General features: G+C 35.5%; 1 protein-coding gene across 1 annotated transcript in view; it reads left to right on the forward strand.

Moving 5' to 3' along the window:
• VWC2L (von Willebrand factor C domain containing 2 like) overlaps nt 1–24,573 on the forward strand; it is a 192,583-nt gene that overhangs the window by 1,143 nt on the left and 166,867 nt on the right. The window contains exon 2 of the mRNA XM_027965154.3: nt 2,128–2,597. Within this exon, the coding sequence (XP_027820955.3) occupies nt 2,208–2,597 (390 nt within the window). The 5' untranslated portion in view covers nt 2,128–2,207. The remainder of the gene's footprint in view (nt 1–2,127; nt 2,598–24,573) is intronic.

The raw sequence follows: 24,573 nt of genomic DNA on the forward strand, positions 1-24,573 counted from the left end.
GTAGCTTGCAAAGAGATCATTTTCTGTCTGTGTCCTTTTGAAACAGAATGATCTGGGTATTTTATTTGGCTTATCTTGCATGTATTGACAAGATACTACTAGAAAACTGTAAGAAAGCATAGTAGCTCCTTTTTCTTCTAAGATAAACTTTCTAAGTGTGTAGGAAATGTATAAATGCATGACTTAATTAGAAAATTATGATTTTTCAGGAGCTTGTATTATGTCTGTAGCCTCTATAGTAATTTAAGAGAAAAAATGCTTTGTCAAAGGGAGCTTCCAGCTTCTCAAGTAGAATTATAGGTTTGCATTTTTTTCGTTCTGTCATGACTCATTATTTTTGACATATTTTAAAAGAGATCCATCTCCTATATCATCACCTTCGCAGAAGGAATTCTAATATGAGAGTTTTTTCTCTTGAAGGAAGGCATGAATATACTATCTTCCATTTTACTATTACCAGAATTTGCATATCTAACTTAAAATGCAAATATAACAGTTATTGAAGTTTTCTAATGCCATCGTTATCTTGCTTAAAATTATTATGTGCATATGTTAGACTAAAATAGATGGTTTATCACTGCTATTATAATCTGAAAATAAATGAATGACCCTTGTAAAATGATCTGGAAATGCCCTATATACAATTTTAGCAATATTGGCATAAAGCCAGCAACATGTAAATAGACAAATGAATTATTTAACATTTTTTTCAATCTATTACTCCCTAAAGTCACAATTTCTCCAAGGCTTTGTATGAGATAGTCACTCTAACCATTTAAATAAGAGCCCACTACCAACACTCCCATCAAGTACTAATACTAAGTGAAGTTTACAAGAGTCAGTAACACCAAAGTATATAAGGTACATTTTCTATGAATTGACAATACCTTATTATTTTAGGAAACTTCAAACAGTTGTCCATTGGCATTTTTGTGCAAATTGCCTAAATGCAAGTATCTTTGGCATGTCAAAAAGAGAGGTATATTTTTGAGAATATGTGAATGCTATTTTACATTGAAGTAATTCAAGTATTATTTCTTACATGAGTATTAGACTCAAGTTACTGTAAAAATAATTTACAGATACATCTTTCCTGCCCACTAGGAGCTTACTTCCTGAATAAAATAAAGGTGTGGACAATAATACAAATAAATTTATTTTTAGCAAATCCTTTTCAGTACATGGCATTTTCTTATTTATTATGTAAAGTTTTCATTCTGTTACTCACTATGGAATACTTGTGCTGTTTTCCTTCTTAACTATGTTTCAAAATCCAAATTCATATCCACCTAAACAAGTAAGCCATATTGAGACCACTGTTGTTCTCCAATTATGGGCATAAAGAAGTAGGAAGGCCTTTGTACCAGCTTCATCCAGTGATAATTTGCATTCAACTGTTGTTTTTTTGTCTTTCTTTTAGAAGCAGCATGTTTTCTCCCTAATCTCTGGAGTTTTCACACAGATGACTGTAACATATATACATTCTGTCACTCACTAGTTTAGTTTTGTCAGTGAACTCAAAGAGTGTGCATTCAGATATTCTTGAGTTAATTGTAACTATTAATACTAGCAAAATTGAGTCTCCGTAAAACCACTTCTTACAAGATAGACAAAGCTAGACCTTTGAAATTCAGAAGGTAAATTAAAGCTTAAATATCCAAGGTAAAAGAAGTTCACAAAGGACAAATTTTAATGCATATGTTGTCAAGGATCAATCCTCCAAACTTCATAATAAAGTGCAGATAGTTGCATGAACTTAGTCTATTTGAGGTTTTAGTAGCTTTCCAATTGGGTTTCCCAGGTGGCTCAGTGGTATAAAGATTCCTCCTGCAATGCAGAAGACTCAGGATTGATCCCTGGGTCAGGAAGATCCCCTAGAGAAGGAAATGGCAAATTGCTCCAGTATTCTTGCTTGGGAAATCCCATGCATTTCCCTGAGGAGACTGACAGGCTACAGTCCATGGGGCCGCAAAGAGTCGGACATGACTTAGCAAGTCAACAACAACAACAAAACTTCCAAATAGATCTCAAATAAACAGATCTCAAACATGTTAAAAGCATGGGTTTAAATGAACCTATATTCTATTTATATATGTCAAATCATTCTTTTTAAATATTTGTTTTCAGCTTGCCCCTCTTGTGTTCTCATGGAAGGAGCTGAGTATATCTAACATTAGGAGAACATCCAGAAGCCGTTGAGGAGGGGGATGGCTCTTCATATTCATGAAGCTTGCATACTGCTGTTGGTCATCCCTGGATTGGTCACCTCTGCTGCCATCAGTCATGAAGACTATCCTGCTGATGAAGGTGACCAGACCTCCAGTAACGACAACCTGATTTTTGATGACTATCGAGGGAAGGGGTGTGTGGATGACAGTGGCTTTGTATACAAGTTGGGAGAAAGATTTTTCCCAGGGCATTCCAACTGCCCATGTGTCTGTGCTCTGGATGGACCTGTCTGTGACCAGCCAGAATGCCCTAAAATTCACCCAAAGTGTACTAAAGTGGAACACAATGGATGCTGTCCTGAGTGCAAAGAAGTCAAAAACTTTTGTGAATATCATGGGAAAAATTACAAGATCTTGGAGGAATTTAAGGTATGAGTTGCCCTCTATATTCATTGAACACTAACATTTTACACCACATACTTAGATCAAGACAGTAAAATTACAGTTGAAAAAGCACATTTTTAAATTTCTCTTTGATTTACAAAAATGTGACTCCAGTTAGCCTAAGTACCACTATGGTGGTACAGTAGGCAATTGGTTTGTCGACCAATATCTGTAGGATTTCACAAGAATTTTTTTTCCTTCAGAAGTATTTGGAGCATGCTTACCATCTTTTATTTTTGCCCTTAAACATTTCATTGTGTTATTACAAAATATGTTTTCTAATGGAAACAATTTTGTTTAAAAACTATGTGTTTATTAATGTTTAAATTTTGTGAGTTTCGTGTGTGAGTGTGTGTGGCTTATTAGCCTGTATTTGGAGCTATTTAATTGTAGTCTAGAATTATCTATTTAGTGTATGGAAATTCAAGTACTACAGAGACACACTTCTGAGCTGTGGTCTTTGTATTAAGAATATGCGTTGGACTTACTTGTTGTAGAACATGATTCCCATTCTGTTCTCTTATCTTTAGATTTTTTTTTTTTTGGACATATAAGATCCCAGAGAAAATTGAATTTTATCATAGACCCTTGTAAAATGTAGTTTTTAAAAAAGGCTAATTCCACAGGCTTCCAGCCTCAATGGTATTTTCAGTCTTTCTTTTATGCTTGTGTCATGTTGTCAAGTATCGTGGACTTCATTTTTACCTCTTCTTTGAGCCTCTTTTTTCTAATGACTGGTTTTAATTAGGGTTTCATACAAGCCAGATCTGAACCCTTAAGGTATAAATTAATATAGCAACATGCCCTCAAATGCAATGACAGCTTTGCCTTGTGGTTTCTGTCATATTGGTGGCTTGATATAAAGATTTTCATTCTACCTAACCAAGTGCTGTGACAACATGCTCAGAAATGTGTAGGCAAAAGAAGTTATAGCTAGTTTTCCATGTGTTTATTTGTGAGAGAAGAATGTTCAGTTATTAGCATTGACCCAATTTCCTTCTTTACAAGAGTCAAATGGTAGAAGTCAATACATGGGAAAAGGTTTTAACAGATCATGATCAGAGTACTTTCTGTGTGTTAGCAATTCATTGCATTTAGTCTATTCAAAGTTGTGGGTTCAAACCAGATCTAATGTACCCAAGAAACCCAGTAATTTGGACTAGTTTCTTTAGAACATGAGAGAAATTTCAGTGAGAATTATCACATTCAACTTTCTTATATGTAAGTGTTATTCTAGACTTTTTCATGTATTATGATATTTTGCTGTACAACATTGAGAAGAGGCCTGAGAATCTAGTAAAATTACCATTACTAACATCAAATAATAGTTAAGAGTGTCATACATTTATCAGTTCCTTTCTGGTCTTTAATACATTGGACACATTTTGACATAGGGTAACAAAAGTAAATGCAAGTACTTAACACATGACTGACTGTAGTCATGGTTCTAGAATCAGGTTACTCTCCTCTAATATGCGTTTTTATTTAGAGTCGAATAAAAAGACATTTTAAGATAGCCTAGCCCAAGCAAAGTTGTATGCCAGATAAAATTTGAGATTATTAAATATTGACTACCAAATTAAATAAAAGAATAAAAGATACTGATTTTTTTGAACTTAGCTCATCACTAAAAATGCTATAGTTTTCCCTGTTTTTGTTAGATTCTTATTCCAAAAATAAAAACCATTTTGCCATATCAAACAATAAAGATATATCAAGTTAATAATTCCTTCATTCTAATTATCTGTGCATGCTAAAATTAATATTTAACCTGTGGATATGCACAATGTTTTCCCTGACTTATAATATCATTGATTTTAAATCAATGTGATTTTTAAAAAAGAAAACAGATACCACTTTTTCACAAGGATTTAGTTTTAAGAGCTCTAGAGATTATCTAGACTAAATTAATAAGATTGGAAGAACTGAGACCAACCAAGTTTGATACTTGTCCAAAATTGTCAAGTTATTTAACCTTTTTCTGAATACATCCATTCTAACGATAAAGCCTATATCACTTCTAAAAACACTGGCTCTAGAGTCAGAAAGACCTGGATTTATATCCAGATTCATCACTTAGATGTAAGATTTTGGAAGGAGTCCTTAAACTTTTTGAGCCACAGTAACATTCACTACAAAATGACCATCATAATAATTTCTTCTGTTGAGAGGAGATATTGGAAAGAATTAGTGAAATAATTTATATGAAGTTAGGAATCTTGTACACAACAGATACTGAAAAAGATGGTCCTTTCACTCTTTCTGAATCCTAGCGTCCAGGAGTTTTCTCTGAGTTCTGCATTCTTTCATGTCTTCACTTATGTCTCATGATGGAAGCTTGACATTAAAAGTCACTCAACTGAAAAAATTCCAACAGTTTTTTAAATTTCATACTTATCTATGTAAACTATTATGCCTAAGTAAATATCAGCCATCTTGCTTCTCTTCTAATTTAGTTTCTTGTCTCTTGTAAGCTGATTTTTAAAGCTACATGCAACTTTCACACAATAATCTTGGCATGTTATTAAGGAGCCTGTATAGTGATATTCTTGTATGTTATATATTCATCTGATAAGCATTTGTTGGACTTTTTAGTATACAAGATACTGTAGTTGTACTGTACATGCATTAGAGAGTAAAATGTCTAGAAGGGAACATCTCCACTCACAAGGAAGGCATGAACTAAGTTGGAGAGAGAAGTGGGGAAAAGGCAATATAAAGCATGTGATCATGAAGGTCAACACCAAGGGGATTATGGTGCCAGAAACTTATCAACGTGGTATGAGGTTTGGTCAGACAAACTAAACTGTCTTTTTCTTCAGGAAGGTCAAAGATGAACATATTCTTAAAAAAATTAAAATTTATCTAGGAGGATTAAAATTCCAAAGAGGAAAACTGCTTAAGCAAAGTCAGATATTTGGATAAATAAAATCAGCAAGAAAAGAAGAAAGATGAGAATGACAGGGAACTGAATCTTACTAAAATGCTATTATCAGAAGAAAGAGGTAAACTTGAATAGTGTTTTCAGAACGTGGAAAGAGGAACTCGAGTACTAGGCCAGAATAGATTCAGTCTAAAGAGTAACAAGGGACAAAATGCAGGTTGTTATACATAGAGTTGACCTAGTTAAATTACTTTATAGCCAAGTATTTAATTGAATGGAAGTGAAGAGAGATTAATGGCTGGGAAAGCGGAACTGTTGCAGAAAACAAAGAATGAGACCAGCTTGTATAAAGACAAAAACATTCAGGGACAGTCTTGAAGATAAAAACCGAAATTCCCTAGTACAGTCGATTCTACTCACCAACTTCTTCAAGTTTACTAAACTTTCAGTGACTTCTCTTCCCTGTGTGCTTGCACATGCTGGCCCACACCTTTTTACCATTTATGCGCACATGTGGAAGTCCAACTAAACTGCTTCCAAACTCCGGTTAAATCTCATCTCAACTGCAAAGCCTCCTCTGACTGGCCTACTGCTGTATCCTGGGCTGCATTTCATACCATTATAACAAGGACAGTAGTCAGAGCCAGACACCATTAAGAGCTTTATGTGTATTATAGCACATTTCATGATAACACTATGAAATTACACTGTTATTAGCACTGTGTTACAGATAAGAAAACTGAAGCACCAAAGTGTAAATAGCTTGCCCAACACCATACCTAACATAGAAGAACTAGGATTCAAATCCAGGCTTCTTGGCTTCAGCATATAAACTCATTACCACCATCTCTATCACACTGCAATAATGTAAACTGAAAGGACTTCTCTCTCCCCCACTGGACAGTGAAACATTTAAGGCTGGGGACAATGTTTTCTTTTTGCTCCTTGGTCCCAACCCCAGCACCATGTAAACCACATAACAGGCATTTAATATATTTTGGTGAATAAAGTGAGTCAGGTTATAATTGAACAGACAGAATATAAAAGGTTAAAGTTCCCTTTAAATACCTTTGTTTCTGTTTATGTGTTGATCTCTCCATTTTAATTAGAGAAGCATTCAAACTTCAGGTAGAGTGCTCTCTGGGCCCCTATAGATTACATACATTGTTCATAAAGCATGCATTTCCATCCTGCTTCTGCTTTCTACTCCGTCTCCCCACCTCTTCCTAACTAATGCTCACCCTGGATTGCCTTTCCATCCCAAGTGTAATGACCACTCAGTGTTTTAATTGTGTGGTCTGACGCTATACAGTTACAAAAACATGTCACTACATCAGTGTTTTCTGATCACTAAATTTAAATGTAAATTGCTATACACGTGTCACCTGATGGAAAAAATAATGTCATTTATAAACATTTGGATTTTTTCTAACACTTACTGATATAAGGTTTTAAAATGGCTTTCACACTATCCTTTTTGAAAACTGAATTTTCCAGTGTTCTGGTAATATTGTATTAAGATAAAGGTCATCATGTACTAGGTTTTCTCTTCTTTCATGTGTACTCAGGCAAAATGACACTGGAACCTACTTTTTAAGAAATAAGTATAAATAATAAATTACAGTAGCATTTCCTACAGAAAACCTTGATTGGAAATGTAGGTTGTATCAGGTGTGCTTCTGTGCTTAACCATCTCATGCTGAGTTTTTTAAAGGGAGAAATAGTTTCTTATTTTTCTCAATATTTTTATAACTCTCACTCAGCTAGAATTAGCCTTTTTTGAATTTTTTATACTTCATAACTTGTACTGATTTAGTTTTAGGTCAGACACTGAAGATTATACTACTTGCAACTGAAAGAGATTTTTTTTTTAAATTTCAGCTTTGCATAGCCTGTCTTAAAGTGATTTTCTGCAGTCAACACCCAGTACCCCTACTTGAGGATTTGGATTTGCCCAAAACCTGCCTTTCTCTTCAGGCACTGACTTTTGTACTTTTCCCATTATGGGCCAAAGGCAGTTGATCAAGTTTCTGGGTTTTATTTTTAATAGGTTCAGTGTGATTATTTTCTCATTTTGCACATTTTGTAAATATGTTACAGCTTAAAAAAAAAAATGTTTTCATGCTGTGGTAAGCTGTTTAGTTTTTGCCCTGAATTTTGGACTTAGCATTTAAATCTTGAGGAAGGCAGCAAAGAGGACAGAAAATTAATCACTCAGAGTATTCTGCCAAATCACCACACCCATAAAAATTGTCAATGCCAACTAAGATTGAGAACTGACTCACTCTTCAATGGCTACATTCACAGGAAGACAGGTTTCCCAATTTTCTCATTAATCTATGTCCCATCATTAATGTCCATATAAAAGTGAGTAGAAAGGATTTTTCAAGTTAGGAGATTTCTTTTTTTGTGTGTGTCTGTTTTAATACAGAAAAAGGATGAAAAGCAGCATATTCTAGGAACTGATTACCAAATATGTGAAAGAACAGGGGGAAAAGCTGTAAAGAAATTTCAATGAAGGGATAATTGTTTGCAGAAATGCCATTTATTGTACCCCACCCACTCATCTGCCATCACACCAGTTCCTATTAATATGAGAGGCGCAGAAACTAAGATGTTTGTATAAACAAAGAAATACAGAATGCATCTTTCCAAATGTATGAAGATTGTAGTATGTATTATATGTATTTCATTGCCACTAAATGGAATCAAACTTGCTATGAACATCCTGCTGAAATATGGGAGACAAGGCAGGAAAGACCTCTCATCTTAACAACTGGGAGGGGTTTCTTTTATTTTTTTTTATTTCTGTTTTTTTGATCACCTGTATTGATTTTAATAATGGAAAATGGGTGACTCTTAAGACTATGAGTGGGGTTTTTAAACATATTTTTCCCAAGAGGGGATAGACAAGTTCTTAACAAGTAGTTGGGGCATTTGTAAGATTCCATTGAAAGTCAGTCCTAGAAAACATTATAATTTCATACAACAAAGATAACTGAGGTCTTTGTTGGGAGATTGAGAAGACTAAGTCCACAGCTGTTGACTCTACAATATGCAGCTTTTGTTTTGCAGATCATGTTGTTTTTAGTATTAAAATTGCCTCTGAGTGAATTCAAGCATAGGTTTTTTTCCTTTCAAGTGGCTGCAAAATAACAGAGATTAAGTAATCTTAATCAGTAATGACTGTTGCTCATCTGAAACTCAGCCCCCAGCAGGTACCACAAGCAGCCTCAAAGTGGATCATTCTCAATGATCATTCTCCCTAGAGGGAACACCCATCTTTGTAAATAACTAGGGAGCATCTGCTGAATTTGTATAATGTCTGACCAGTTTCAAAGATTAGAAGTCAATTTTTTTAGAACTTAAATTTATAAAGTTCTTCAAACCCTTTCTCATTCTTTTTACATTGTGCTCATCTGGTTTTTTTTTAATTCTACAGAACTACATTAAATTTAGGAAATAGATTGGAGTTTTGAAATAATTTGTTTTTTTCAAAAGCCTCAGTAAGAACTGAAAATGGCCCTCAACACTTTTCAAATTATGGGAGTATGAATTATAGTTATAAATAGCTTCCAAGTTAACCCCTGAAGGGATGAAATAGTCTCTTACTTTAAATTTTAACAGACTTGATGGTCAGCTGGTCCTTTAATTAGTTAAACGTAGATACACACATTGATTTTTATTGCTGTCCTTCATATGGTAAGATGCTGCCTTTAATGCTGCCTTTAGTGTGATAAACATGACTAGAGAGATTTGTGTCTGGACTTCTATCCCCTGTGCACACGGGGAGATTGGTGTTTGATTTGCAGCCACATCTGAGATTTGTGGAGCTTGTCACTGCTAGTGACTACAGCAGACTTGAGGTCAGTCATCAACTGTTTATAAACTTCGCTGTCCATTCCTGCTGACTCGCCAATACTATGAGGAGATGAACCTGGAGAGTGACCTGGTAGTTTCCCCTCCAAATTTTAACTCTAATTGTACAAGATTTTGGATATGTTAGAAATTTGCTAATCTGTCATTGTGTTTTTACTCACCAAAATACATAGTCAATGGCATGACTATGTCCTATACCTTATGACATAATCTACATATTTTATGCAAATTTTTGTAGATTAGTCTATAATCTATATAGTCTAAACTGAGATTGTTTCATACATGCATTCTGTGCGTATATGTATGTGAAATTTGAGGGAATCTGGAAATGTTCTTACTTTAAGAAAATCTTTACAATTATTTCTAACCATTCTTATTCACCCTGATCATATTTTTTTGTTTTGTTTTCCTTTAACTTAGGTATCAAACAGTATGTTTTACAAAGTATAGCACAAGAAAAAAATACTGATTTATGTTTGAGTTATATTTAACCAAACTTTCAAGGAAGAGCTTGAAACAAATAACTCAAGGTGATTTCAAGTGCTCAGTGGGTTTGCTTACCCAAGTGATCTTTCTCAAGCTTAGTCATTATTAATTGGGACTGGCTTATTTTAGAGTCAGCTTATTTTAGGTTTGGACCTTTAATCACCACTGATTAGCATCAGTAATTTCAATCTCATACACCACCATTGTTGATTTCCTTGCCTCCATCCTGCCATCTAGCCCATCACAATAAAGTCATTTTTGCAAGGATTTAATGACACCATGGAAAGAGTGAATGAAGTACCAAAGTAACAAGAAAATTCATTTATCTCCTGAAAAGTTTTTATCTGGTATTTTTTTATGACTATATAAATTTGGTTAAAGTGGATACAAATCTACTGAACACAACTCTTAATTTTCTCCATATTATGTCATGAGACCATAAACAAACCTCAAATAAATTTAATCTTTCTATCTATAGGATGGATACAATAATGTTGCCATATATCTAATGAGGAATAAATAGTATTGGGAATTTGAAAATTAAAGTATTACATATGAAGTTTAATTAACAATTCTGAATGCTCAAAAGTTTGTGTGTTCTTTTTTTTTAATTAAACATTACTTGGGTGAGATTTTGAACTAACTTTGTCTTAATATCGATCCTTGATTATCATTGTTATTTCTTAGCAAGGGATTGGATTTCTAGTATCTGAATATATATAAATTCTTCTATCTAAAAAAAGGCAAGCATTGTGGTCTTTGCTTTTTTTTTAATTCATAATCTAAGTCTTTCCTACTTTTAAGAACTGACAACAGAATTTTAGATCTGGAAAAGAACTTTCAACTTTTTTACAGATGATAAAACAAAGACCAACAGAAACTTAGTGGAAACACCACAATGGCTGACAGAGCTTACTATTTGCAAAGGCAATATAAATATATGCTTCCTGTGGTATTTTATCTACATTTTAGACCTGCAGACTTATTGCTTATTTGCATCTTTCTTTCCAATAAATATACTGGATGCAGAAATTTATTTCAGCCAATTGTCTATAGAAATGTGATATCAGGACCTATCTCCATGACAACCAGAGTTACAAACAGACAAGAACAATAAAATATTGGCATATCTAAAATCAGTCTTTGACACAGATAGAGGTCAATTTGCAAAAGAAGCCTAAGTTTGCAAAGGCTCTAATAAAAGAGGATCCTTTGTCTAAAAATGAAAAATTCTATAATTAAAGCAAATAGTATAGGCCATAATAAAATTATATTAAACACCATCTATTTTCACACAGAAAATACTAGGAAGAAACAAAAGAACTAAATTAGCTGCCCTTGCCCCATATTTGGTGATTTTAGGAACAGAAAAGGTCTGTGTTCTTGATTTTTTTTTTTTCATTCTGCAAACTGTCACCACTCACTACATGACAGGAATGGAGTATGAAAAATGGATGAAGAGTACAAAAATTATCTAGCTGTATGACATTAGAACAAAGGGCTATCCTTAACCTGGCGTATGATCAGTATCATCTAAGGCAGGAATGTTGCAAAAGTTCACTTTCCTTGACCTCTCCCTCTTCAGGGCCAACCAAAATGGTCTACATTTCTATTTTAAAGTTTCAGATTGTTCTAATGATCAGCCAGCTAGATTTTTAGTAGGATTTTTTATTTTCTTTTTTGTGGCCAAGTAATTCTGAGAAATGATGCATCTTTTAACACCTCTTAGAAATATGCAGTGTCTGATCATATACATTAGTATACTGACGGCACTTGAAAATGTTTTAAAGGTTTGTTTGAGAGTCAGTATGAACACGGTTCAACAGCTAAGAGCTCAACAGTATGGTGAAGACTATATTTTAGAGGAGGTTCTACTACTTGCCAGCCGAGTAACTAGGCACACATTACTTCAGTATGCCTTAGTGCACACATCTCTAAAATAGAGATATTAGTAAAAACTACTTGGCACACAATAAGGGATTCATAAAAGCTATCTGACATTTTTACTACTATTGCTCCTAACCCGTATTCAGTCCAGTATTTCACAAATTTATGTGATAGCAGAACACTTTTGTTCCCTCTGAACATCTATTAACATCTTAAAGTTCATAAGCATTCAATGAAACCATTTAAGAAGTATTTTGTTAATGACCAAGATCATCCTTTATTCCTTTATCTGACTCTGATGGGCAATTAATGATAAAAATCTATATATCTCAGCTTATCTTTTATTGTCTGGTCCTTTTTAAAGTTTCCAAAATTGCAGTTAATGTTGTTATTTGTGTTAATTAATTTTTGTTCCATAGAACCAATGTAAATGGACAATGACTTATTCAACATAATGGCAATGATGCCAGTTACAAGGGATCAACATATTACAATCTATTAGCCAAATCTAGATCACCACCCATTTTTGTAAGTAGAGTTTTATTGAAAAATAGCAATGCTTATTCATTACGTATTGTGTGTGATGGCCTTCAGGCTGCAATCCAGAACTGAGTAGTTGCTCCGGAGATTATATGACCCACATAGGTCAAAAATATTTACCGCATGGCTCTCTACAGAAAAAGTTTACCAACTTCTTGTCTAGGATCACATTCTTCTCCCTTTCAGTGCTGTGTGCTCAGTCACTTCAGTCATGTCCAACTCTTTGCGAACTTAGCCTGCCAGGCTCCTCTGTCCACTGGATTCTCCAGCAAGAATACTGGAGTGGGTTGCTGTGCCCTCCTCCAGGAGATTTTCCCAACCCAGGAATTGAACCCATATATCTGGCATTTCCGGAGTTGCCAGCAGGTTCTTTACCCACTGAGCTGCCTGGGAAGCCCTTCTCCCCTTTCTATTTCCCTCAAGTCTTACTGTCATCAGATCATGCTAACTCACATTCTTCAAAGTTACAGATTCTTTGGGTACTGTTAGGTATAGGTTTTACTTCACTTGTAGGTGGTCTTGGGGATGTCTTTCCACATGTGGAATTCTTCAAAGGCATTTAACTTTGCCTGTTTTAAATGTATTATACATACTTAACAACAGACATGTAAGTCATCACTCTTTGCACATTTGTCTCGAAGGAGTATGGCTTTGCTCTTTGCACTGATGTGTAATAACTTAATAACTTTCTGCTTAGAATTCTCAGATGAAATAGATAAGCAAAGAGGGTAAAAATGTGCTTAATTTTGAGATCCCACATGCTCTCCTTTGAGAGTATGATAAATCAGGTAGGTATTTTTCATTTAATATAATAGATATATTTCCTATTAATAAATGAAAATATGTATCTTATCTGCTTAATTAGATGTTAAGTTCACTAACACGTTTTCAGGTCAACTTGCATAATACATGGTTTGATTCCATTAAATGCCTTTAATGTCTCTGACATGTTGAGAGGTGATAGGTGTGAGGCATGTACCAAATTGTATAAGACATGAATCTGACCCTCAAGGTGCTCCTAGTCTATCAAAATGAACACTGCAGATAACCGCAAATAGCAGATGGTTTGGGAAGATTGCTCCAGAGCTCATATCAGGAAAGGAACAACTTAATCAAAAGAGCTTAGGAAGAGCCTAAGAGTGAGGATTTCAGTGCACTGAAAATATTTTAGACAAAATTGGAGAATTAGCAAAAATCACTGGAAAGCACATTCATAGAAAATTGAGTTAACCCAAGTGGCCAGATCAGAGGGGACAGAGGAGACAAAAAGTGAGAGATGAGAGAGATAAGGGACATGGAACCAGCTCACAGAGTGAAGACCAGGCTTGGGAACTTGAACCAAAGCCTGGAACAAGTGTAAAATCACCAAAGGCCTGGAGTTAGTGACATAACCAGATTTCTGTCTGAGGGAAATATAAATACTTGTTGACAATTTTATGAGTTGTTTTTTTTTTTAATCTCTGTTCCTTCATGGAATGATTTAGTTCTAAGATGATTTTTATTCTCATGTTATAATTGATAAGGGAGGCTTCTGACTAACTGCAGTGTTCTTGCCATTAAACCTGCCCAAATTCCAAGAGCATACTATAAACATTATGCAAGAAATGTGATCGAGATGGCTTATTTAAGTGTGTACACATCTTGTATTCTGGGATACCTGTTCAATTATAACTGAAATAGTTCATGTTAAGTCTCATTTCTTCCTGATGGAAATGTTGTACACTGCTAACATAAGGAAAATTCTTTGCCTACTCCATGTTTTACATCACTCAATTTGCTTCACTTAAAAAACTCCACTGGCCATAAGGAAGGGTGAATCTAAGGCACATTTCTGTTCATTAAATGACAACAACAACAACCACCAAAAAAAAAACCCTACATCCTGAAAATAGTCAGGATTGACCAGGAATTTTGTTGTTGTTTAGTCACTCAGCCATGTCCAACTCTTTGTGACCCTGTGGACTGCAGCGCACCAGGCTTCCCTGCCCTTCACTGTTTCCCAGTTTGCCCAAACTCATATCCATTGTGTTGGTGATGCCATCCAACCATCTCATCCTCTTCTCCTGCCCTCAGTCTTTCCCAGCATCAGGGTCATTTCCAATGAGTCAGCTCTTTTCATCAGGTGGCCAAAGTATTGACCAGGAATACTTTTTCAAATTTAGTTGTTTTCATTTTAAATTTCCACATCAGGAAAATGAAAATTAAAAGCAACAGCAAAGATAATGTGGACCCAGAAAGGGCTTTTTGAAGCTTTAGAAATACCACAGTCATTGTAGAAACTCCCAGTGGTTACCAAATTAAGTCCTATTTCTATATGAGGAGAACACAGCCCAGCTCCCTGAAACTCCACCTATTTTCACTGTCTGCTAATTTAATTTTACGTTCCTAAATAGGACAGGGAAAAAAATTAAAATTGTTCAGTCTAATACTCCCCAAACTTTAAAAATAAAATCCTGCTAAAATAGCAAACTTTTGACAGCTAAGATTTAGAAAACTTCATTAGGGAGAAAAGGGACAGTCACAGAGAATTTTCCTTTTCATAATGAGACTCTAGGACTTTCATATTGAAACTAGAAGATAGGACTCAAAAAAAAAAAAGTGAGCCCAAGTTACCCCACTGCAAATCTGTTTTTGGCAAGACTCAGATTAAAGAGTGAAGTTTCATGTCTGTAAATGAGAATCTTAATTATCAAAAAATATTTCTAATATCATTCTAATGATAATGAGTGCAAACAGTGCTGCATTTTAAAGATGCAACAGATTGCTCTCAAAATTAAATAATCTTTACAAATTTAATATTTCAAATAATTTATAGTAGAAATGAATATGCCTTGTGTGTGTTAGTAGCTCAGTTATGTCTGACTCTTAGCAACCACATGGACTGTAGTCTGCCAGATTCTTCTGTCCATGGAATTCTCCAGGCAAGAATCCTGGAGTTGGTTGCCATTTCCTTCTCCAGATTATGCCATAATTTAATAAAAATAACTGATGATCAATATAATTTGAGAAATACACAGCCATTGAAAATAGACGAAGGGAAAGTAAACAAATAAACCGCTGGTCCACTAGAAAACTAGGATAACAATGACAGTCATTTACAAAATGCATAATTTACAAGCTTCTTCAAATACTGTTATTTCCATTTTGTCTCATAAAAATAAAGTGAGGAAAACTAGAGGTCTCTTAATATTATGTTATTATTGATTTCATCCTACAAATAAGAAACCTTAGTTTTAAACAGTTTAAATAACCTATCCAAGCTAATACAACATTGTTGGATGACAGGTCTTAAGCTCCAAATGTGCCTACTCTGCTATCCTACAGCTGAATTCCACTGGGATACTAACAGTGTTCACACATGATTACAAAGTTGTGACTGCTTCTTCTATACTTGCACAGAGGATAAACACTAAAGTCAGAACTTCTATCAGTGAATTAACCAGTCAATATTTTTTCAATTAAAATAGCCTCTCATATTATTGCCCATAAACCATCTGATATATTTTTGTGGAATAAGTTAAGGTAGGAATTAAGCATCAAAAACTGAAGCATAAAGTTGAGTAGGAAATTGCTGTTTGTACTTAAAATTGGAAATGAATGTTTTATGATAATATTAGTAATCATAAAGCCATTTATTTTACTGATTCTAAATTTCTGTCTTTTTAAAACAAGTGAAATGCATGTTACTAGCAAATGGAAAATGAAAAGATTTCAACTTTTAAATTTCTTAGTCATCTGACTAGCACTCCCAATACAAATGGACTTTTGTGTCTATCACACCCATCCTGCAGACCCTGAAAAGCCCTGAATTCAGTATCACCCACACAAGGCGAGAAAGCGAGAGTTATCGCCCTCTCTCCTTCCTGTCATCACCTCCACTCAGTGTTTCCTGTGGAACAAAGCTGATTGCATTTGTCTCTTACATGATTCTTTCATACGGGAGAATTCTAACAGTGATGTATTCACCCCCACCTGTGCATACCTTGTTTTAATGCTGTTATAGATTAGGGGCTTTTAACTGATAAACAGTCTGTCCTTTTCAATATCAACAGGAAAGTTTTGAAGTTATGCAGTTGTTCACTTTTCCCTTGTTGCATAAATAGGTAATAAATGGAACAGCCTTAGCATGGAGACATACAGGCTCTACTCAAAATATTCAGTTCCTTGATAGGGACTTTCCTTGTACTAAAACCACTCTCAATCCAGCTTATCAGGGGAGGACTGGAAGCTGCTGCTTTTCTAGGCCATTTTACAAGTATAATACTTTATCAAAATCTTTATCTTCAATCTACTAGCCTTTGTCTATACCTTTGAGTTCTTCAAAGATCTTCACTTCAGTTCAGTCACTCAGTCATGTCCGATTCTTTGCGACCCCATGAATCACAGCACGCCAGGCCTCCCTGTCCATCACCAACTCCTGGAGATCACTCAGACTCAGGTCCATTGAGTCAGTGATGCCCTCCAGCCATCTCATCCTCTGTTATCCCCTTCTCCTCCTGCCCCCAATCCCTCCCAGCATCAGAGTCTTTTCTAATGAGTCAACTCTTAGCATGAGGTGGCCAAAGTACTGGACTTTCAGCTTTAGCATCATTCCTTCCAAAGAAATCCCAAATCTTAGAGGCAACTAAAACATCCTTTTCCTTCTTAAATATCCCACACTGATATTTCCTTGTTAAGTGTACATTTGCCTACTTAAAAAATACTCTGTTATTACAACTAAAGAGAGAGTTTTGCTTACATTCTCCTTATCTATATTTTATTTTTATCTATGCTATCCCTTAGGTTTTCAAAAAGGCTATATTTTATTGTCATAAGACTCTTGAAAATATCCATATTTTACAAATGGCTCTATACACCAACAGTTTATCAGTATGGGCAGTATATAATTATAGAATTGCCTGTCCTTGAAACAAATGCCAAAATACATTTACATTTTTTAGAATTGTTTTGGAAGCAAATATTTTAGAGGAAAAAATCATTAATATGATTCATTGTTGTGTAGCAACTATAATGATGAGTTTTCAAGAATGAGTAAACTTTTTTGTACTTGACAATTAATAATTTTAGATGGGGTATACTTCATAACTGCTTTTGCAGTATTCTTGTGTTTTACATTATCTCAGAATAAATGCAAATTTACTCTGTAGAAAGATTAATAATTCTGTATTCCATTATAGTAGTACCATCAGTTATAATCAATTGATTTTAAAACTCAAAACTTATTTTTATAGATACCTAGATGGTCAATTTTGCCATTTATTGAGCGAAGGCTAGCTATGGAGTTCATCTTAGTATACCTTACATACATTATCTTATGTGTGAAAGTGAAGTCGCTCAGTCATGTCCGACTCTTTGCGACCCCATGGACCGTAGCCTATCAGGCTTCTCCATCCATGGGATTTTCCAGGCAACAATACTGGAGTGGGTTGCCATTTCCTTTTCCAGGGGATCTTCCCAACTCAGGGATCCAACCCAGGTCTGCTGCATTATAGGCAGACGCTTTACCATCTGAGCCACCAGGGAAGTTATCTTATGTATAATACACATTTAATGAATATGCTGAAATAATTTCAAAAATTTATATCATTTCTGAATTTTAGTTTATTACCTACCTGATTTACTATAGCTACATAGGCAAAGCAAAGCTATGTGCACTCATTACAATTGCTTGGCAAAAATTGTTTGTTTTTTCAACAAGGATAAAGTAGTTTTTGATAGACACCCTAGAAACAATATTCCAGAATATATTATCAAAATACCAACACCGCAGAAAGAATAGCTATTTCAGTCATTACTCAAACGATACAGTCGTATACATTTTCTGACCAAAGGAGTTATTAAAAATCTTTGGTTTATGTACTTCAAAAGTATTAAAATTCATTAAGAAGTTTCAGTTCTATGTTCATAGATTGATAAGACTTACAACCTCAGTGTTTCAAATATGCTTCAATCTGTGGGACAGATCACTGAAGAGACTACTACAATCCCATTAGAACAGTGGGAAGCATTTTTAATCAGTGACACATTGGTCTTATCTCAGATGATTGTGAAGTTTGGTTACAATCCACTGGATCCATTGACTTTTTAGGTGACATCGGCCTAATGCAAATTCCTGGCTAAAGGAGTGGCAGCGGATGTTAAATACTCTTGTACTCTGTAATTTAATGCATATTTTAATGAAGTGAACAGTCAGACTTCTGACAGGCATCAGCAACTTTGAAATAGAGTCTTCCAAATTTCTCATAGTCTGAAAGTAATGAGATTTGTTCCATAAAGTGATGAAATTTATGCCATAAATTATCTCTAAAAGAAGAGTGCTTCTTAAAGCAGAATCATTTCCTTGGTAGAGATCAGATTTTAAATAGTTGTTTAATAAGAAATTTGGGGGCAAGCAGTCTGAACTATGTTCTCTCAGATAATTTTTGCCCATTATCAAGGAAATGGAGTACGACATGGTATCTGAAGGCTGCTATACTTAGAAGGAAAGCCACTGACATAGTTAGTGTGCTAAAACTTGGCGCTTAGACCCCATCCCTTCTTTAAGTATATATCCCTTTACTCTTCAACAATATTCACTGAAGACTTTCCAGGAATCAAATTTTCTTTCTCAGAGTATTCAGCGAGTGTTTTGTTGGAGTCTTTACTCTGCTGCTAAGTCACTTCAGTCGTGTCCGACTCTGTGCGACCCCATAGATGGCAGCCCACCAGGCTCCCCCATCCCTGAGATTCTTCAGGCAAGAACACTGGAGTGGGTTGCCATTTCCTTCTCTAATGCATGAAAGTGAAAAGTGAAAGTGAAGTCGCTAAGTCGTGTCCGACTCCTATTGACCCCATGGACTGCAGCCCACCAGGCTCCTCAGTCCATGGGGTTTTTCAGGCAAGAGTACTGAAGTGGGGTGCCATTGCCTTCTCTGAGTCTTTACTCTAAATCATCCTTTAAGAAAAAGAACATGCAAAAAATAAATAAATAAATAAGAAAAAGAACATGAGCTTCCTTGGTGGCTCAGTGGTAAAGAATCCACCAGCCAACGCAAGAGACATAGGTTGGATCCCTGACTTGGAAAGATCCCACATGCTGCAGATCAACTAAGCCCAGGCGCCACAATTAGTGAGCCTGTGCACCGGGAGCTGAAACTACTAAGCCCATGCACTCTAGAGCCCATGTTCTGTAACAAGAGAAGTCACTTCCATGAGAAGCCCTTGCACTGAAACCAGAGAGTAGCCCCTACTCTCCACAACTAGAGAAAAGCCCGCACAACAATAAAGACCCAGTATGGCCAAAAATAAAAATATAAATATAATTATTTTTTAAAAAGAAAAAAGACATGTTTAAAATGAAGGTCTTTGCTGAAAAAATATTTTGTAATATACTAAAATCATTTTGTTTAATAAGTAACCATTAAACTTGACGTATTATAAAGTGAGGCTAACTTTTTCTTAGGCCCTTTAACAATTCCCCTACATGTATTCTCATCTCAGTTATCGTGGTATTTTCTAGTGCAATAAAAGTCTGTAATTGTCAACTTCTACACAGTCTAGTCAGTGGAGTGCTCGGAGATTGACTTAACTGGTGAGCCACATGATGGATATGATGAATTTCAAATTACCTTTAGAGGGTAAGTTTACGTTCATTGCCATAATGCTGAAGCCCAAATATTTACTTCATGAATCATAATCAGAAAACTTCTTCCCTCATAGTTTCCATATAATATTTAAATAAAATACAAACATTATTGAATCAGAATCCTATCCATGCATGATAAACAGATGAAACTGCCCAGGTGTACGGTTTAACAAATGAGGAAGCATAGAGTATACATAAATAATTGTGTATACATTAACAGAGATTTCCTGAGTATCTGTTATGTACTAAGATGTCTTCTTGGTGCCAAGAATATAGCAATGAACAATATACTATAAGAAGCTTATAAACTATAAGGCAGATAAGAATAAATAATTGTAAACAAATCAATAAAATATTTCATAATCTGATGAGAGAACTGAATGGGCCGTGTGTTGGAAAAAGATGTTGGAGAGAGAATCAGGTAAGAACTCCTCTGAGAGAGGGCATTTGAATTGACATATAAATGATGAGCCTTCAAAAAAAGACAATAGATTTGTTGCCTTTTTCTGAGTGATTTATAATGGTCATTTTAACCATTCACAATTACTCTTTATCTAGAGGCTTCTAATCAGAACTTTTCTTCAATGTGTTTCTGACATGATTAATTCTATTAGTTCACAAACCACCAAACCAAGTCCTATAAAATTTTATTGCAACCATATCCTACTTTGAATAAGACAAATAACCTAAATATTCTTTTAAATATAGTCATGTGCTTCCAGTTTTACACTTCTTACCTTATTTTTAAGAGAGCCATCACTAGCTAAGTATGCAAGTAAATAATAATAATGTTATAATATTTCTTACATATGTGCTTCCCAGTAACTCTGTGAGGTTGGTAATATTGTTATTCTTTTGTTTTATAAATAAAGAATCTAAAGCACAGAAAGGCTGTATAATTTTCCCAAGATTCAAAACTAGTAAGTAAAGCATTTTAGAAAAGGGCTCAAATACTAAGGCTATGGCGAATTTACTTTTTTTAATATAAATTTATTTATTTTAATTGGAGGCTAATTACTTTACAATATTGTATTGGTTTTGCCATACATGAATCTGCCATGGGTCTACTCATGTTTCCCATCCTGGACCCCCCTCCCACCTCCCTCCCCAACCCATCCCTCTGGGTCACCCCAGTGCACCAGCCCCGAGCATCCTGTATCATGCATCAAACCCTGGACTGGCAATTCGTTTCACATATGATATTATACATGTTTCAATGCCATTCTCCCAAATCATCCCACCCTCTCCCTCTCCCACAGAGTCCATAAGACTGTTCTATACATCTGTGTCTCTTCTGCTGTCTCACATACAGGGTTATCGTTACCATCTTTCTAAATTCCATATATATGTGTTAGTATACTGTATTGGTGTTTTTCTTTCTGGCTTACTTCACTCTGTATAATAGGCTCCAGTTTCATCCACCTCTAATAGAACTGATTCAAATGTATTCATTTTAATGGCTGAGTAATACTCCATTGTGTATATGTACCACAGCTTTCTTATCTATTCATCTGCTGATGGACATCTAGGTTGCTTCCATGTCCTGGCTATTATAAACAGTGTTGCAATGAACATGGGGGTACACGTGTCGCTTTCAATTCTGGTTTCCTCGGTGTGTATGCCCAGAATTGATAGAGTGAAAATGAGTATAATACCCAAAGAAATCTATAGATTCAATGCAATCCCTATCAAGCTACCAACGGTATTTTTCACAGAGCTAGAACAAATAATTTCACAATTTGTATGGAAATACAAAAAATAGCCAAAGCAATCATGAGAAAGAAAAATGGAACTGGAGGAATCAACCTGCCTGACTTCAGGCTCTACTACAAAGCCACAGCCATCAAGATAGTATGGTACTGGCACAAAGACAGAAATATAGATCAATGGAACAAAATAGAAAGCCCAGAGAATTTACTTTTAACCACAATACCACAGCCACCCAAATAAAATCAACAAAATGAAACTTTTTTTTCAATTTTTCAATTTTTAAGAATGTTACTTCAGCCTTACCAAGTTAAAATAGTAAGCAGAATCCTGCCAGTTTCCTTGTCACTTTGAATTTGTATAACAAACTTTACAGACTGGGACTATTTCCTCCCAGGTACTCTAGATACAATGCCAATAACAGTCACCACATAAAGAATAATGCTGTGAGGTATTGGTGCCTGGACCAAATATCCAGCCTTTCCTCCAGAAAGGAAAAGTAAGTCTCATTGTATTCAGATTACAAAATAAGGAAGAAAGGCTTTCCTAATAGCTCAGTGGTAAAGAATCCAACTGACAATGCAGAAGATGTGGGTTCAATCCCCGGGTCGGGAAGATCCCCTGAAGAAGGAAATGGTGACCCACTCCAGTCTGCTCACCTGGGAAATCCCATGGACAGAGGAGCCTCGTGGGCTACAGTCCATGGAGTTGCAAAAGAGTTGAATGACTAAGTGACAAAATAGCAACAGCAACAAGCTTCTCTAAATATCTGGAGACTTCTTTGCAAGTCTCTAATAACATGTTCTAATACTCTTATAATGAGGCTTAGTAATAATCACATTAGCTTCAGATTCTCACAAAGAACATATTTGTTTTTCTGGAGTTACTCAGTCTCTCCACTAATCTAACTGACCAGTTCTCAGGCTCCTTTTTGTATTTTTTAAATCACAAAGCATTCTACTGTTTCCAGGATTCTGGAATTATAATTCTGCAAGAATTCTCAAAAGTCACAGACAATGGCGTTAGGATCTCCGCTTCAAGGTCTTCAGAGATAAACTATAGTTTAAAGGGTGCATATTGCGGTATTGCCATGTTTCCATCCTAAAACCTAGGAGGAAGATTTGAGCTCTATCCACCTAAACCAAGAGTTAAGAAAGAGCCCCTTTTCATTCTATTAATTTCAAAATAAGTACATCTCTAGGAGGACACCCCTTGAACTCTAGGAATGGCCTGGATAGCATTTGGGTTTGCCACATGAATAATTTAATTACAGCAGAAATTGTAGATAAAATGTATGGTTTCTGCTTAAACAGGTAACATGTTCAAAAAAACCATGAAGGCATGCACATTCATAACACATACAATATTCAGATCACCTAGTACAACATTAAGAAATAAATTTGACCTCTAAACCTAGTTTCAATTAAAATTTATGTAAAGGCATATACAGTGAATGTTACTTTATTTTTCAGAACTTTCATTGAAATAAAATGCTCTGTGAGATTTCTTAGAAAAAGATTTTCCTTGTATACAGTTTTAGGATGGTGTCATTTAATCATCTTACTGACCAAATCTCTAACTGACAGGAGCCATGTACTGATCATAATTTCTAAAAGAAAGAAAAAAAGCTAGCAAGAATATTTTTTTTTTCTGAAGTACTTGTTCTAGTACTCTCTGTTCCTCGAAGAATAGCTTTATTGTTTAATCTTTGGTTTTACGGGGGACACTTTCAGATTTAATCTATAGTCTTCACATTGAAGAGCATGATAAAAGGAAATTTGTAACCAGCTCAGTGCTTAAGATATAAAGATTTATTCAAAGCATCAAACCTGTCAGAGTTTTATGCTGTAAGGTGGGAAGGATTTTTACAGCAATGTAAATAAATGTGAAGGATTTTTACAGTAATGTTAATGTTAAAGGAGCACACTGCCCACTCCTAGGAACTTCTTGCTGTACAAGCAATGACTTTGAAAGTAGGGGTGGTACAGGAAGTCAAATGAGGCAAGAAAATGATGGGTGACTGGAGAGCTCAAGAAAGGAAAGAGGCTTAGGGAAGGAGGCTGCAAACAACAAACGAGGTCTTTAGTGTAAGATCAGTAGATTAAATTTGAGAAGAGTATTTAGAGGGGCTGGGGACAGGCACATGGAGGTTTCCAGTGAGAAGAGGTAGACTGTAACAGAGGCATTCTTTGAAAAAACTATCAAATAAAAAAACAAAAGATCTAACAGGTTTCTTGAAAAGAGATTCTAGACGAGGAAGAGAAACTGGTATGTAAATAAAGCCAGGTTCAGGGAAAGATTGATTCAGTTCAGATCAGTTCAGTCGCTCAGTCGTCTCCAACTCTTTGCAACCCCATGAATTGCAGCATGCCAGGCCTCCCTGTCCATCACCAACCCCCAGAGTTCACTCAAACTCACATCTGTCGAGTCGGTGATGCCATCCAGCCATCTCATCCTCTGTTGTCCCCTTCTCCTCCTGCCCCCAATCCCTCCCAGCATCAGAGTCTTTTCCAGTGAGTCATCTCTTCGCACGAGGTGGCCAAAGTACTTGAGCTTCAGCTTTAGCATCATTCCCTCCAAAGAACATCCAGGACTGATCTTCAGAATGGACTGGTTGGATCTCCATGCAGGCCAAGGGACTCTCAGGAGTCTTCTCCAACACCACACTTCAAAAGCATCAATTTTTCAGTGCTCAGCTTTCTTCACAGTCCAACTCTCACATCCATACATGACCACAGGAAAAACCATAGCCTTGACTAGAAGGACCTTTGCTGGCAAAGTAATGTCTCTGCTTTTGAATATGCTATCTAGGTTGGTCATAAATTTTCTTCCAAGGAGTAAGCATTTTTTAATTTCATGGCTGCAGTGACCATCCACAGTGATTTTGGAGCCCAAAAAAATAAAGTCTGATGCTGTTTCCACTGTTTGCTCATCTATTTGCCATGAAGTGAGGG

This window comes from Ovis aries, chromosome 2, assembly GCF_016772045.2.
Source record: "Ovis aries strain OAR_USU_Benz2616 breed Rambouillet chromosome 2, ARS-UI_Ramb_v3.0, whole genome shotgun sequence".
In the NCBI taxonomy this organism is placed as follows: Eukaryota; Metazoa; Chordata; class Mammalia; order Artiodactyla; family Bovidae; genus Ovis; species Ovis aries.